The sequence below is a fragment of the Melitaea cinxia genome, chromosome Z (assembly GCF_905220565.1).
Source record: "Melitaea cinxia chromosome Z, ilMelCinx1.1, whole genome shotgun sequence".
NCBI lineage: Eukaryota > Metazoa > Arthropoda > Insecta > Lepidoptera > Nymphalidae > Melitaea > Melitaea cinxia.
Window position 1 is genome coordinate 870,606 of NC_059424.1, and position 17,448 is coordinate 888,053.

General features: G+C 32.4%; 1 protein-coding gene across 1 annotated transcript; it reads right to left on the minus strand.

Annotated features, from left to right (window-relative positions):
• Positions 1–6,107: 6,107 nt before the first annotated feature.
• LOC123668352 (galactosylgalactosylxylosylprotein 3-beta-glucuronosyltransferase S-like) lies at positions 6,108–16,649 on the minus strand. The gene is made up of 4 exons (XM_045602091.1): positions 16,552–16,649; positions 13,398–13,655; positions 10,609–10,879; positions 6,108–6,845 (listed from the first exon to the last, which is right to left on the minus strand). Exons 1-4 carry the CDS (start codon positions 16,647–16,649, stop codon positions 6,435–6,437), a joined length of 1,038 nt encoding a protein of 345 aa, XP_045458047.1. The 3' UTR covers positions 6,108–6,434.
• Positions 16,650–17,448: the final 799 nt, after the last annotated feature.

Genomic DNA, 17,448 nt, shown 5'->3' on the forward strand with positions numbered 1-17,448 from the left:
AAGATGAAAAATTTACATTTGCTTAATCAACACGAATGCTTTTGATTTATGAATTGACACCAAATATCTACCGACTGTGACATCAAAGTATGACAGAAGAGTTATTTGGTGAATACTTAAGGTCTATTGGTAATTATTAGGAAATAAAAATGTCTTCTGAATACAATGCATGACTTTTAGGATATTACGTTTTTATTACTAGGCACTATGTTACCACTAGATTCGCTAAAAAAACTGCATCATTGCCAGTGAAGAAAAAGTTTAGATGATATATTTTAGGTATTCTTAGTTATCTCCTACATTAGTCGAGAAAAAATACATTCTAGCTCTCTATGAGAGAAAAGGGTAAGATTCTCACTAATAGATTTATTGCATTTACCGTCTAATGGCAGTTTCGACTGGCAACACAGTTCACTATCTTTGTAAAGCCGTTCATCCTTAATTCAAATATGAAACTACATTAAAATATCACGATTGCTAAAATTAACGCATTATTAATATATTTGGGACACTTCTCATTCGATACTCGAATCTTTAATAAATCAGAAATATTTTCGAGTCGTTATAGTATTGTATAGTTCGCGTCATGTAAAAAGAACGCTGAAAGAAACTGGAGGGGGTAGGTTGCGCATGGGTATACTCGCGCACAAAAGTACTACTGTTTTATTTTTTAATTAGGCTTTTACTCGCGGCTTCGAATAATGGTTATTGGTAGGTACATTAAAAAATACTAGTAATACCAGTGCGAATATTTCGGACTAAATAAGTATAATAATTATCACTTTAAAAAATTACAATTTTTTTTTTCAAACAAAAGCAATAACAAATTTTTTAGTTATTGAAATGTCGTATTCTAAAATATTAATTATCTGTACTTCGATATTCGTATCTTAATAGTTTTTATGTATTTAAAATTATAATATGATATTTTTTTTTTTAGTTAAATAAATAGTAAATGGAGTTTTACAAGTGTCCGTATGCTAATGTGTAGTGAAAGTAAGTGATAAATGCGGAAAAATCGTGAATTACGATTGACAGTGGTTTGTTTACCAAATAAGACGGTTTAAAAAAATTGAACAGTACGAAAGTTTTTTCAAGAGTTGACAGCACTGTAAATCGCCTTTCGCGCATTTTGACAACCAGCGTTCTTTTTACATGACGCGAATTATATATTATAAATAATTTTTCCTACTTCTCTATGTAAAAATATTTCGTAATTTAAAACTTTTGTTCGCGATAATATTTTGAGTCGACGTTGAACTGTCAACCAATAGCACATCGGCAAGCATGCGACACGTGATAAACACTCCCGTCCCCTGCCCCTTACCACCAAATAGACCGATAAATCGCTTCTGCGCAGCTTCAAGGCCAGCGTTCTTTTTACATGACGCGAACTATACTCTAGTTCTGATTACTGTACTTGTAATTTCTGCAACGCTTTCTTGCATTAGTACGCGGTAATAAGTTGATAATAGACCATTTATAAAATACGAGACAGAGAATAACAAAATATAGTATTATGTTATAATATATTTGTATATTTTATTTCTTATTATGTCAACATTGGAACTGTGTCGACGCAAAGGTGTGTACACATTAGATATTAAAGGGATCTGTCTATATTATAGGAGAAATAGGATCCAAAACAAAACCTTATAGAATTTCTGTCCGTTTATACGTTTTGTTTCCGTTTTACGTGATTCAAAATCGATTGCACAAGATTAGAAGCGACTTTCAGTTATAAATCTTCAATTTTCACTTAATTTTTTTTTTTGTACTTTTGTGTAATTTCTATCTGGAAAATGACACTGTTTAGTAGTCAGAGAGTCATTTTATACGCACACGTAATAGACAACGCAGACAACGTCATAGACATCTGTTGTATTTCATAAATAGTCTCTACAAGTCTGTAGAGTAATGTACAATATCTGCCTTAAATAATTAAATTAAATCGTTCAATTTTTATATACCCTTACATATCATGTAAAATTTATTGCGGATAATGCGTTCGACGTAGTAAATATGTCTCACTAGAACGTCAGATTTGTTTCAATGCTCACTATATTATTATTATTATTATTATTATTATTATTATTATTATTATTATTATACCCGCGTATCGCTAAATACATTTAAATACAATAAACATCGATGAAGCGTAAAAATTTAAATTTTTAATTATTATTCTTTTAAAATTATGAATTCCACGAAAAAACCGTTAAAAACTTTAAACCGTTTTGTTAATTTAAATTTTTTAAGTATAATTTTTTTCGTATTTTTATTGCTAGTCATGTATATTTCGTACAAGTTTAGTGAAATGGAGAACACACTGAGTATTGTACGGTGCGGTCAAGAATGCGACATCAATTTTGTACACATTTTAATAATAGTGTCAATAATATCGTTACCTAATTATTCAAATCCACGGAGTCCAAATATATAGTTTTAATAAAATGTAATTAACACGTTAAGCATTTTATGATTTGTTAAGCCTCCCAAACCTTTATACCTTATAGATTTCTATTTAAATAAAATAAAAAAATGTTTACATATATACCCCATCGTCCATAGTTCCCATTATTTTACCATTAAAATTATACACTTGCAATATTAGCTTCCGAACAAACAAAACACATTGAACACAAAATGACCTCAGCGATTTTAAAAATCTCACTAACACTAAATTAGACCATGTAAGACCCGAACTAGAAACTACACCCATCTGTTTAACGGAATAAAAAATAATTTATATCAATTTTAATATATTATAAAATAAATCGCGAACGGGTTGGCCGAAAAATATCTATATATCGAAGTGGAAACTTCTTTAGAACCGTGATTTGAAATTCGATCAAGCGATAAAATGATGATAGAGAAAGAAATACACAAATGTATAGGACAGAATGAGATAGAATACATAACTGCTACTTGCAAAACGTGCAAGCGACGCGTTTTGTATGGCGCTTACGACCCTTTTCGATGAAGAAATCGCAACGAACTAACCTCCTACAAGTTTTCAGTCACATTTTTCACACTCAGTCACACTTCTTTAATCAGATGACTCGTGTCCACTTCGGATCTTCTACTATTGCACGGTAAAAATAAACATAATAATACTTTTACAATAATATTTAAATAAAATATTTATTTCAACAGATCGTTTATTTCGAGCTATACCGTTCAAATAACGTTAAGTCAATATCGACTTTATATGACTCTGTTCTAATTTTATTTAGGGTTTCTCTTACTGGTTACCGTTCATACAAAAGATAGCTTATGATATATCAATCTTGCCCTAGTGGCCTATTAAAGGCTATTCGTAACTTATACGCTGGATAAATTGTAAAACAGGACCGTAGTGTACTTAGTTTTTTACAAGTTTTTTTTTTGTAATATTGAAGTAATAATATTAAAAACCCTATCTATCTTACATGGCTATCATATATAGCATATCACACATTTCATTCATATTATTTATATGTAGGGTGGCAACTGGCTACCACCTAGCAGCGTTTCTATAATATAACTCCTCACTATAAACGTGAACTTGGTTTTATTTATATTATGCAACATATATATTATATAACTTAAGGTATATAGGAATCTGACTTTTTATTAATTTTATATGGCTGGATGGTTTTCTGTTAGTTATTTTCTTAATAGTATTTTTTTTTTAAATTAGGGTTATAAATTAACATGGTGCATATTCAATGATAACATCTACACAGACGACAATAAATATATATATTTTTTGAGTATTCTCACTTCGACAACGTTGTCTTTTTACACAGCTTTTTAACATTTACATAACTTTTTATTATTTTTTAATTGTTACATTATATATATTATGTATTCACTTATTCGATAGATATAACGGGACTATTATTTTTAAATTGTTAAATAAAAATATTATATATAACTATTATTTAAATTACTTATGAATCTTTTCAATTATACTTTTGATTAAATTTATTATTAAATACAATACACATTTCAGTAAGTAATTATTTAAGTTTATTTCATATAAAACAAGAGAAAAGTCTATTTAAAATTCTTTTAAAATCGAAATTTATTTTAATTCAGTTATTATTTATACCATCAAAATAAATAACAATCTTAAGTCCTGTGTACAAACTTATTTTTATTAATTGAAATGAAGTGATTATTTTTACGTGAATCTGGTAATACTCGTATTTTATGCGGTATTCATAGTAATGTCCTATTTTTAAAATTATTTAATTATATTAGGTAAAGCATATTTTTTTTTATGATACGAAGTTTTTTTATTTATTTACCTGTTTTTACAAAGCAATTTTTTTTTTTAATTTTATTTATAAAACAATGGTTATTACAATTCCTATAAACCGTAACCGTTATGTCGTAACGGTATTTCACTGGTATTATCGTGGTACCATTGTTATAATGCTATTAAATTATTAGATTACCGGATTTTTTTTAAAAAAAGAACACTTAAATATATTGTCATTGATGGACTATCGACCTACGATTGTAAAACAATCGAAATAGCACTTGGTCTATTACATAGTCTATAGAATATTTGCGTGACGAAGATAGTGACTCATCATTCCCTTGGCTCAGCCACGTCCCTTAACGAATTAAACCGTAGCAAATTCGAATGCTTATTCGAACTGACCAGTTGAATTTAGTCATTCATAGAGATGCATTAATTTGATTAATTGTTTCAGCCTATAACGTCCCACTACTGGGCAAAGTACTACTTCAATATCTAGACAATTTAATTGGTCAAGCAGTTTGACTGAGTTAAGTGACAGCCATTAATTAGTCACTATTTTCTTAATGTCCATATTGACAGTTAAACAATATCAGTCTACGAATTTCCAATAAGATTTCTAAATACACTCTTCTAACTGTACTGCTTCTTTTGTGAAATTCTATGAGGCCTCCAGGCCGTTATCACTGTTTTTAACCGTTCAATATAAATATGACATTTATAAATAACGAAATATTATTTATGGATTTATTGTTTTATAATATTTATGAGATATTAGTGGTATCATGTAAAAATTAGGTGAGGTTTATTTTAAACTGAACGCGTCTTTACATATATTTTATTAATTAATTTATAAATTATATATGGTAATAATATTAACGTTTTTTTTTTTTTTTAATTTTTGTCAGCAATTCAAAAATTAGAGACCTAAAATCACCTTCGGTGGCAAAATACTGTTTCAAAAAACAGAAAAGGTTCAAAATCCAGTTTAGGATTTATTCGATTTTCAGTAAAGAAGACAAACATGCTCGGTATACTTTTTTTTTAATAATCTTAATTATAAATATATAATAAATAACTTGACATAAATATTTATTAAGTATTTTTTTATAGCCGTCTCATTTAAAAAGCAACATTAGTTGTCTAAGCTTCGATAATTTTAGTTATAACCTGATCTGACTAGCATATTGTCCAAACTTCACTCGAAAATCTTACATTTATTGGTTGTAAAATTTTTTGTATTTTTTATTTTTTATTTTTCCGATTCACTAAAACCCTATTCAAACGATCACGAACTTTATAGAAAGCCACCAAATTATTCCAGCCATTTGCGTGGATATAATTCAGTTTAATTATTTATATATATTTTTTAATTTCTGGTATAATATAATTTCATTGTATTTTCTGTAAGAATATCACAGTATATTTGTGGGACTGCCAAAGAATTTAATTATTTTAACAATAAGACGTAAATATATCAAGAATTAAATAAATTTAATATAATTCATTAAGCATTTTTGTCTTCTTGATTATTCGATCAACACAAACGCGTAAAATACACACTTGTAATGAAAATGACAAGTAACACAACGTTTTTACTTCAAATTATTATCTTATGTTTCTTTTTTATATTTTTTTTAATAAAAATGAGATTAACCCTCTGAAAATGTATAAGTATATCAATCCGTAATAAAACGTAGTCACATCTGTGGTTTGCGCCACAGATTATATATATGAGTTATGTCAAAAATGTCGTTATTACTATTATCTATTTTTTATCAATTTAGCTCACTAAATGTCTTAATTATAAGCTATATTTATTATCATTAAAGTGAGATTTAAGAGCCATCGAACATTCATTAATATTATTTATAATCGATAAAAGGTAACAACAGTAAACGTGAATTTTTGTTAATAAAACAGTATTAACAATCCAAAATCCCAATTTTTCTTGGAATAAATACAGCGATACTATGAGGTACGATTATTTAACATGAGGATTTTCAACTACGCTATGAAATAGTGAAAAAATCGGACGTCAATTTTCATTTGAGCGAAAAGTAAACATTTTTTTTACTATTACGACATGTTAAGTCAAAACCCTGCCAAGATTTCCCGATTAACCTTTTCAGATTACGGATATCTATTAACGCATTTACGCCTCATAATACCCCTGAAAGAATTACTCATAATCGGCTAACATTTCAGAAGTCCTCGTATTACGAGTCACGTATGATTTAATACCGGTTTCGGGATTAATATCTGCCATACCCAATTTAGATATTTCCTTGAGGAGATTTACGAAATTTTGGTACTTCGATATCGTATTTAGTTTGTTAATATTAATTTTCAGCGTGGGTTTCTTGTTTTTGACAGTTTTGGTGTGCCAGACGAGGACTTTAGTGCAGTTGTCGGCTAACGGTTCGATGTCATCGATCTGAAGGTCTAAACTAACTAAGAACTTGTCCTCCTCGTGACCCGCGATGAAAGGCATGTTGGCGGTTTCCTTTAAGAAGCCGATGTTGACCGCGAACCCGGCCATGTCGACTGGGAACGTTCTATATGCCGGCCACGAGTCGAAAAATCCGACTACCTGAAATTATATTACAAAATATAAGATCTAATAAATTAATTTGTTATTAAGCTAGGGACAACTCAAACAATACCACAACCAATAACAATACCAGCTCTCGAACAATATAACCATCAAAATGGAGATGGAGAAATAAAATAGAGTCGAACTGAGAATCACATCTTTTTTTTGAAGTTGATTAACAATTTTAATAATTGTGTTTGCAGGCAAACGTGAAAAAAAACCGACTTCAATTATATCGACAAGTAATACAACGTAGGTAGACGAAAAAATAGTCAAGTAAATACGCATTATCAAAGATTATTCCAAAAGTTATACTCAGATCTTGATGTAATTTAAATGTGACCACATGATAAACACCCAGTAAAAAGTTATGCGGATTTTTTCTCTACGTTTCCATCACCAGATCCTTTTCCAACAAAAAAAAAAAAATATCAAAATCGGTTCATAAACGACGAAGTTATGACCGAACATACATTAATATATGGATAATCAAGTATGAATAATCAAATATCAACGAAGTAAGATAAAAAGTGATCAAACATGTGCACTAAGCTGCCCTTTTATCGACACGCATACCCCCTTATTTCTTTTTAAATTATCTTATACTATTAAACGAGCAATTCTTGTATATATATATATATATATATATAGAATCTGAATCTCGGAAACGGCTCCAACGATTTTCATAAAATTTAGTATTTAGGGGGTTTCGGGGGAGATAAATCTATCTAGCTAGGATTCATTTTCAGGAAATGTCGTTTTATCCCTGTTTTTAGGAATTGAAAAAAATGTCGTTAGAATACGAAGGTAAATTTCGCATAAGTCAATGTAGTTGAAATAGCTCGGTGGGAAATCGGCCGCTCGGGATCAACCGAGAAGATCATGGTTCAAATCCACATGTCCCTGATCAATTATTTTTTCTTTTTCTTTTTCTAATTGCACTCGTTATTTTTTATTTAAATAGACTGTTCTTATTTTTTATTATTATGTCGGTAAAATTTAAAAATATTATTCATATTTTATCAATATGTAATTCGTATTTATACTTTATGATTTCCAAAAAACACGATTTACTAAAAATACCGAGCTTAGCTCGGTCACCCGGGTACTACTTATTTAAATACAAAAAAAATATTCTTCCCACGTCAACAGCAACCCGTGCAGACAAGGCTCTCAATGTTTTGAAAATTGCTATTTTAGTCGTTTCAGTTAAGTTAGCTTTAAAACAATTAAAATATCTTTATTTTATTTAAAATAATAATCATAAAGAACAGGTTCTTATTTATTCACTTCAGCCTGTAATATCCCACGGCTAGGCCTAAGCCTCTGTCCCCAGGTAGGATCAGAGCTTAATCCACCACGCTGCTCCAATTGGGGTCGGCGGATATATTCCCTACTATGAGTAATGATCGCTATCAGGTGTACATGATAACAACCGGGAGCGACGGCTTAACGTGCTCTCCGAGGCACGATGGGGAGACCCACAAGGACTGCACGAACACCCTGACCACTGTAAACATCTGTATGGCCAGTACAAATGTTTGTCATGTGCGGGGATCGAACCCGCAACCGCCACCGCCATTAAAATTGTGGTAGCTTGTTATTAGGATTTTAGTGTTCTATTCAGTATTATATAGTTATTACAGCTATAAGCTACCCAAATAAAATAAAATAAAAATTAAAAGAATTGTCGTCCATTAGACTATTAATCACGTGATTTGTTTAAGCAACTTTTTAACCCCTCGTTGAGATATATAGTGAGGTTTTAGACCCCTTAGCATACCCAAAATGTCACGCATTTTTTTTTGCACCAAGCACATTGAAATCTTCACAATATTATCTTTAAATACAGGTATAATCTGATTTAATTGTACAATTTTGGAAAATTAAGCACCGTTATACAAATATCCAGGCAGACATTGTTGTCCTTGTAACGTTCAAGATGTTTGTTAGTTTTTTTTTGTTTAGAAATCGCGCGACCTACTTAAAGTCTTATCTCATTACAACCCCGTGTGACTCAAATAATATTTCGTAATTTTTTCGGTAGGGGATACCCCCCCCCACCCTTCTTAGAACCTCACCTGATTAACGGCGAGCCCTAAGAAGATGTATGATATTTTGAATTTCGTATTTCGTACAGAAACTAAATGATTGTATTATCGATACGAAACACTTATATGTTATCATAGATCGTCTCCAATATATATCGCATATCAAAAATATTATTCAATTTCAAAATAATCAACATAAGCGGACCATTAAATGGCCAGTTTCACCGTTTGTGGGTTAAATTTATCCTGCAAATAAGTTACGGATAGACTTTAATAGCAGGAGGTAGAATAGGCCATTATAACTTTTAGATTTACAATTTCAAATATTGGTATGGTTTTGTATATATATATATATATATATATATATATATATATATATATATATATATATATATATATATATATATATATATATATATATATATATATATATATGTGTGTGTGTGTGTGTGTGTGTGTTTGTATATAACTAAGTCGGCAAACAAGCGTACGGCTCACCTGACGGTAAGAGATTACCGTAGCTTATAGACGCCTGCGACACCAGAAGCATCGCAAGCGCGTTGCCGACCCTACCCCCAATTGCCCCCAGGAGTTCTGGTCACCTTACTCATCAACACTGCTTGAAAGCAGTATTATTTAGCTGTGATCTTCTGTAAGGTCGAGGTACTACCCCAGTCGGGCTGCTCCATTTTTTGAGCAGGAAATTTCCTGCTGTGCCCTACCTCAGTTAAGACATGAAACAGGCCCTACATAGAACGTTCTTTCATTTATCATAGTCATGTGACAGGAGATTTATATATCGCCTTTTTTTGATTTTTCGATAACTCTTTAAAAACGACTATCTGTAATTGTGTCTTCCGGTTCCGTTTATAATTAATTTTATTTCTTTACGTTTAATATCTTAATCAAATAAATAATTTTGGATTGTTACAATTTTACATACTTTATAATAACTTTTTATTTTTTCCTGCGACCCGCCCCGGCTGATACTAAATATAAAATATAAAACAAATATTTGCAACGTAAGCGTGAAAAAATGTGTTAATTTACGACATCACATTAGAAACCTCGTATAACTATCAGTGTTCTTCTACTAAATATATTATGCATGTATTATACACATAAACCTTCATCTGGAATCATTCTAGTTAATAACGAAAACCGCATCAAAATCCGTTGCGTAGTTTTAAAGATCTAAGCGTACAGACAGCGGGAAGCGAGTTTGTTTTATACTATGTAGTGATAGGTAATCATAATCTATCATCAAAATCAAAATCAAAAACAGTTTTATTCAAATAGGCTCCAAGGGCACTTTCGAATAGTTATTTTACAAATTAAAACAAAAATCAATTATTATATTTTTTTTATTATATATTATGCATACCCCGACTCATTCGTTAAATATGTATTAACGCAAGCAGAGTATATGAAAACAAGTTACAAAAAGCAAAAAACGGTTGTCCTTGAGACCACACGACTTGAGTAAAACTTCTACACAATTCACTGTATCTTAGATATATGAAACGTAACTGGCTATGAGAGAAAGAAAGAAAATGTGCGCTCCCACCTCTCTCTATTGCTCCGTTCGCCTCGTCCGGTCACACTTCTCGTAACGCTCTCATCACGCATTCACCAGTTCACTCCCCAAGTCAAGCTTGCGTCAAGAAGTTTTACTTCTAATACAAAAGTATCCTATAAGTAATACTAACCTTGCCTTCCTTGACTATAGGCGATGACACACCGTAGTCACCAATAAGTCCAACAGGAAACATTGATACCTTCTTCGTGTTTCTAAGTTCATCGAACAGTTGTAAATCAACAGTGTTGTCGTCGTCGCCGAAGTACAAAACGCCCTCGGCGACGTGCTCTTGTAGCCAATTAAGGGCTACTCGTCTATTGGCTACACCGCGGGGAAAATTCGAACTCTTGTAGATGAAGGGTTTAGGGCTTGATATATGCGTATAAGGCAGGCCAGTCCGTCTGAAACAGCGTAGAAAAAATAATTAAATTCATTCATTTTTTTACATAAATATCTAATGACTATGTAAGGCTTCAGCCTGGAATATTCCACTGCTGGGCAAAGGCCTCTTTGCCCAATTCACCACGCTGCTCCAATGCGGGTTGGCGGATATATTCCCTACGATGAGTAACGATCGCTATCAGGTGTACATGATAACAGCCGGGACCGATGGCTTAACGTGCTCTCCGAGGCACGGTGGGGAGATCCACAAGGACTGTACAAACACCCAGACCACGGCAAATATCTGTATAGTCAATACAAATTCTTTGTCATGTGCGGGGATCGAACCCGCAACCGCCAGTGCAACAGCCAAAAACCAGTGATGTGACCGTTGCGCCAACGCGGTGACCATGTAGTCAGTATTAAAAGTAAATATAATAAAAAAGTACACTGATAATCCAAGTGTGATCAATAGGTGCCATTTCGAAAATTGAAGATAATTTAAAAAAAAATTAAAGGACATTACGTGATTGATTGTCAGGTAAAAAAAGTTTATAAATTTTATCGTCTGTCTGATTGTTTGTATCTTTGACGTCGAGATAATTGTGTTTGCTAGAAAACGAAAAAAAAAATAAAAGCAATAGTCGTCACTACGATTTTCAAGGGTTCCCCTCGATAACTCTGGGATTCCATCATCAGATCCTGGTTTCCTTATCATGGTACTAAACTTGGGATATCTCCTTTCTAACAAAAAGAGAATTATCAAAATCGGTACATCCAGTAGAAAGTTATACGGTATAATACAACTTAGGTCGACGAAAAAAGCGTTAAGTAAAAACGCATTATTAGATATAACTCGAAAAGTAGTTGTTAGATCTCAAATAAATTTAAATGGGACCAATTGACACACACCACCTTTCGATTAAAAGAAAATTTGTCGCAATCGCTCCACCCAGTCAAAAGTTCTGAAGTAACATACATAAAAAAATAAAAAAATAAAATAAAAAATACAGTCGAATTGAGAACCTCCTCCTTTATTAGAAGTCGGGTAAAAAAATAGTTATCAAAATCGGTTCATAAACGACGAAGTTATCGCTTAACATACATAAAGAAATATATAATATCAATCTGAATCGTATGAAACAACAATGTTACGGTTCTAGTAAAGCAATAAAAATAGGTTCTTAATAAAATATCAACACGTAGAGGACGAATATGTGCATATGAATTTCTGTTTCATTGTAGTTGTTGACATGTGTTTTTGCTCGTAACTGAGGTAGGGCACAGCAGGACATTTCCTGCTCAAAATCTGGAGCAGCCCGAGGGATGTACCTCGACCTCACAAAAGATCACAACTAAATACTGCTTTCAAGCAATGTTGTGTTGCTTTTGGTGAGTAAGGTGGCCAGAGCTCCTGGGGGGATTAGATTTGCAAACGCCTATAAGCTACGGTGATCGCTTATCATCAGGTGAGCAATACGCTTGTTTGCCGACCTAGTTATATAAAATGAAAATAAAGAAAACGGACTTCAAATCACATCGACAAGCAACATAAGGTAGTCTGAAAAATATTCAATTAAGCATGAATTACTAGGGATAACTTAAAAAGTATCATCATATCTCGATCTAATTTAAATGGCACCACATGACAAGTACAAGCGTTCGATAAAAAAAAAATCATCAAAATCATTACACCCAGTTAGAAATTACGAACACAGATAAAAAATACAATCGAATTGAGAACCTTCACCTTTTTTTAGGTTGTTTCAAAACTAATTCATATGCAAAATAAAAAACATTAATGTCAAATGGTCAATAAAACTTAAATTATTATTAAAATTACATCAGGAGTTCGAAATATGAAACCATATTAGTTTCATTTTACAATACGTTTTCACTTACTTTGAATTATGATCAATTTTATGCAATACAACATTTAAAATACTTTTTTTTCAGGTACTACCTAAACTTATCGACTTTGACTACCTAAATAATGTGATTTAAATAAAGTAAAATCCGGAATTGGCTTATATCAGCTGATTATACACACTTAAAAAACATCAAAATAATCTCAACTAGCTGATTTTATAAACAACTTGCTAGATTATAACATTACCAACTTAGGCAATGTGCCCAATATTACACACAACCTGAAGTTACTCAACTGAGGTAGGGCACAGCAGGAAATTTCCTATTAAAAATATGGAGCAGCCCGACTGGGGTAGTACCTCGACCTTACAGAAGATCACAGCTAAAGAAAACTGCTTTCAAGCACTGTTGTGTACCTGTGGTGAGTGAGGTGACCAGAGCTATTGGGGGGAATTGGGAATAGGGTCGGCAACGCGCTTGCAATGCTTCTGATGTTGCAGGCGTCTATGAGCTACGGTAATCACTTACCATCAGGTGATCCATATGCTTGTTTGTCAAACTAGTTTTATAAAAAAACAATGATTAAAAAATCAACCTCTAGTCTTTGAACAGACATCACCTTTCTATTATGTCATAGTCTGATAAATATCACAACATATATTTACTTACCTAAGGACACTGGATACGAGTTCAGAACATATGGGTTGATCATCGGCTATAATCCAATGGATCCTAGGAACGTGCATCAAAGTATGTGCTAATCTAGTCAATTCAGGCACTTGTTCTGGTCGGGGGTATGTCGGAGTGACGTAATATATCATTTTCAACATCATACTGTTGTTGATGTGGGGTCTATCATCTTTGTACTTAACAGAGCAGAGTCTATTCTTCACGGCAACTGGAATACTTCTCGTATCAGTTGCTAAACTGAAAAATAAGTTGTACTGAATTAATACAATTTTTCAAATATGATATGATATATTCATGTTTATGTGTATGATGTTTGTATGTATGTTTAAGTAGGTGTATGACTATACGAGACTCGAGAACTCGAGAATGGCTGGACCGATTTGGCTTATTGTGATCTTGAAATATTTGTGGAAGTTCAAGGAAGGTTTAAGCGGCGAGAAACAAATATTAAGTAACCGAAAATAGTAATAATTGTGTTTGCAGGCAAACGAAGAAAAACCGACTTCAATTATATCGACATACTTAATACAACGTAGGCAGACGAAAAAATAGTCAAGTAAATATGCCTTATCAAAGATTACTCCAGAAGATGTCATCAAATTTCGATGAAATTTAAATGTGACCACATGATAAACATCGGCTTTCGATTAAATTGAAAATCATCAAAATCGGTACACCCAGTAAAAAAATATGCAAATGTTTGAGTTTCCCTCGATTTCTCTAGGTTTCCATCATCAGATCCTGGTTTGCATGGTACCAAACTAGGGATATCTCTTTTCCAACAAAAACAGAATTATCAAAATCGGTTCATAAACGACGGAGTTATCTCCGAACAAACATACATACATACATATATATATATATATATATATATATATATATATATATATATATATATATATATATATCGAATTGAGTAACCTCCTCCTTTTTTTGAAGTCGGTTAAAAAACACAAATTAATTTTCCAATACAAAATGTTCCTAGCTGTGAAACATCTGATTTCTTTTGTCAAAAAAATTGTCACTTTATTGTTAAATATTTATTGGTGCGTTCAGAAAGTTTTATGTTTAAATTTTTCACACATGTATGTTGTTGATACAAAGTTCACCGGGTCATCTAGTAAATGTATAAATTCGTGTGCTTGTAAATACCAAAGTCAACATTTACTTTATTCGAAAAGGTTCCAAAAACACTTTAGAATTATCATTTTAATAATTGAAATAATAATAATTTTTAATGAATCAATTTTAGTTAATGGAGATGAATCAGCAATGTGAAGCTGCGCTTTTATATTTTGAAACATGTATCACTTGGATTATGACCTACAATTAGTTTATTTTTTTTATTATTATTATTTTTTTTGGTCAATAAAGAATTGAAATAAACAATTAATTAATTGCGTATAGTGTCACTTATATAGTAATTATATTAAAAATACTTCTATTTAAAACTTGCGGCAAGGCTGCATCATTCAAAGAGTAGCCCAATCAATGGATTTGACACTTCATACAAGACATGAAAAATCCTACATATTTTGTTATAGTAAATGGCTGATTGGCAAATAGATAAAAATAAATAAAAAAGAAATATAATTTCATTCAGATAAAATAAACCGACACCATAATTATCTGCTCACAGCTAACCTGCCGATTGCACAATTAGAAATGAAAAAAAAAAAAAACATATCGCTGAATAGACATTGTCTTTGCTTGTTGTATCAAATGTTTTATGAGTTTAAAATATTTCAGTATATATTTGTTATTTTAATTGCAAGTCCAAGGCTGCAACAATGGATGAATCTCAATGTGAAATGATGTAACTTAAATTGTAAATGATTTAAAATTTGTAAAGAATTTAGGAAACATTGTTACTAACTGTTGTGCTGTGTGGCTACGGCACTAAAGAATTTAGCCACCCCCTCTCTTCCCGTGGGTGTCGTAAGAGGCGACTAAGGGATAACAAGGTTCCACAACCACCTTGGAACTTAAGAAGCCGACCGATGGCGGGATAACCATCCAACTGCTGGCTTTGAAATACACAGGCCGAAGACGGGCAGCAGCGTCTTTGGTGCGACAAAGCCAGTACTGCGGTCACCAACCCGCCTGCCCAGTGTGGTGACTATGGGCAAAACACATGAGTTCACGTTATTTTTGACGTAAACTTGTGGAGGCCTATGTCCAGCAGTGGACTGTATAGGCTGTAATGATGATGATTGTTACTAACACAATAAGGGCAAGTACTGAAATAATGATAATTATTTACTTATTAATTTTGGTAATCATGTACATCTCCGGCAAGAAATTTATGGGGTTGGGGGAGAAAGGGGGGGGGGGAGTGTGGGTTTTTCACCCCCCTGGACAACTATTTTCATGTAAACCCCGTTGTTACAGAGATATCGTGGTTGAAGTTTTGAGGTTTAATTTACCGCTCCTCTCTCTACGCATTCGTTCGCGCGCTTTCGCGCGGCGGGCGATGGATGCCCTCTCTCCGCTCCTCCGGCTTAAAAAAAACACTAGGGGTAGGGCAGACCAAGGACAGTGGACAGTGCTCCGATTCGATTTTAGGTATTTTTCGAATTTCTATACCTATATTCTAGCACGCAATGTTACTAATTTTATTAGCATATTATGTCTGACGCGTTATTTTGTTTAAAAGTGTCTATTTGTCAGTCGTTAAAGGTCAGTTCGTATCGAATTTTATCGTAATTTTAACAACTTGTAAATACCAGCATATTTTAAAACATGTAAATTTTTCAATGTTAATTAAACCGCAGCAGACTACTGCAGCAATTTAAGCTCAAATAATTCTCCTTTACAGACGCAAATACCTTAGCCGAAGAATAGAATGAGTAAAAGTAGGTAATCGATTTTGTTTACGTTTATTTTTAGAATTAAATCACTGTGTGGAGACTACCTATTGGATGCATTTTAACCATAAATAACTTATGAGATACGTTATTACTTATGTAGACTACTGTTACTTACTGTTGCACGAATGATGAAAAAATTGGTTTAATAATACACACGGCAGCGTACATGTTAGATAACTTAACGGATGATAAATTAAAAGAACTTTTTTCTAAAGGATGAGCCATCGAGAAATTAAAAAAAAATAATAATTTCATTTAATTACCTCAATATTCCCACATTGCTCCAAGTAAATAGCAACCAAATCGCACCAAGTAAAAAGGCCATGGCAAAAGTATTTTTTAACAATTTAACAAGTTTCATCTTAAAATACGTACATCATTTACGTTTCTATATAATAGCACTTAATTTAATTTATATATTTAATTTATGGCAATATGAAAAAACGTTTTAAAATTCGCCTTTCAATATATTATTTTATTAAATGTTAGCACGAATACGTCTCATTGTCATAAACACAGTTTATAAATTTATGACATATGGATTATGGTAGGTGCTTCTTCTTTTTCTTCTTTATAGACTATGTATGGTCTATGGTTCTATCAGTTCAGTCAGTAAATGTCCAGAGACAAATAGGCTACGTTCCACTTAAGGCGACAACACGTCGACACTCGACCACGATCACTGAAATTACCGTTGTACTCACACTAACCTAAAAGTGCCACAGGCGTTATTGGCGAATTTTATGGGTGAAACCAATATTTGAGCACTATATGTTCGCAATATGGTGGCATGATAAAAACATATAGCTGTGCGGTTGTGAGTAAATTGATTGATTGAGCCATTCCCGTGAATTTATCGTTGCGTCTTTGACGAAACGAATGACAAGAAAGTTCATCAAGTTCTGATGACTTTCACAATTTGACAATGACAGTGGTTTTTTCTAATTCCTGCCAAGTTTTGTCGAAAACCCACTTAGACCCCACTAATATTTTGTGGGTGAAGTAAGCGCGATATGGTGTGACGTTATGTATGACGTCAAGCGATCGCTTGCGATGATCACGGGCCTTAAGCGGAACGATACGACGTTGAGAAAACGGTGGATTTTTGTCAAATATATCGTTGATTTTAATTTTGAGAAGAAATTTTGTGAGGCGTGGTT

Excerpts from the sequence above, each read along its gene's own strand:
- LOC123668352 (XM_045602091.1), bottom strand. The coding sequence starts at position 16,649 with ATGAAACTTGTTAAATTGTTAAAAAATACTTTTGCCATGGCCTTTTTA. Across the intron at positions 13,656-16,551 it reads AGCAATGTGGGAATATTGAG|TTTAGCAACTGATACGAGAA; the intron begins GTAATTAAATGA and ends CTTATTTTTCAG. Across the intron at positions 10,880-13,397 it reads CTCGTATCCAGTGTCCTTAG|ACGGACTGGCCTGCCTTATA; the intron begins GTAAGTAAATAT and ends ACGCTGTTTCAG.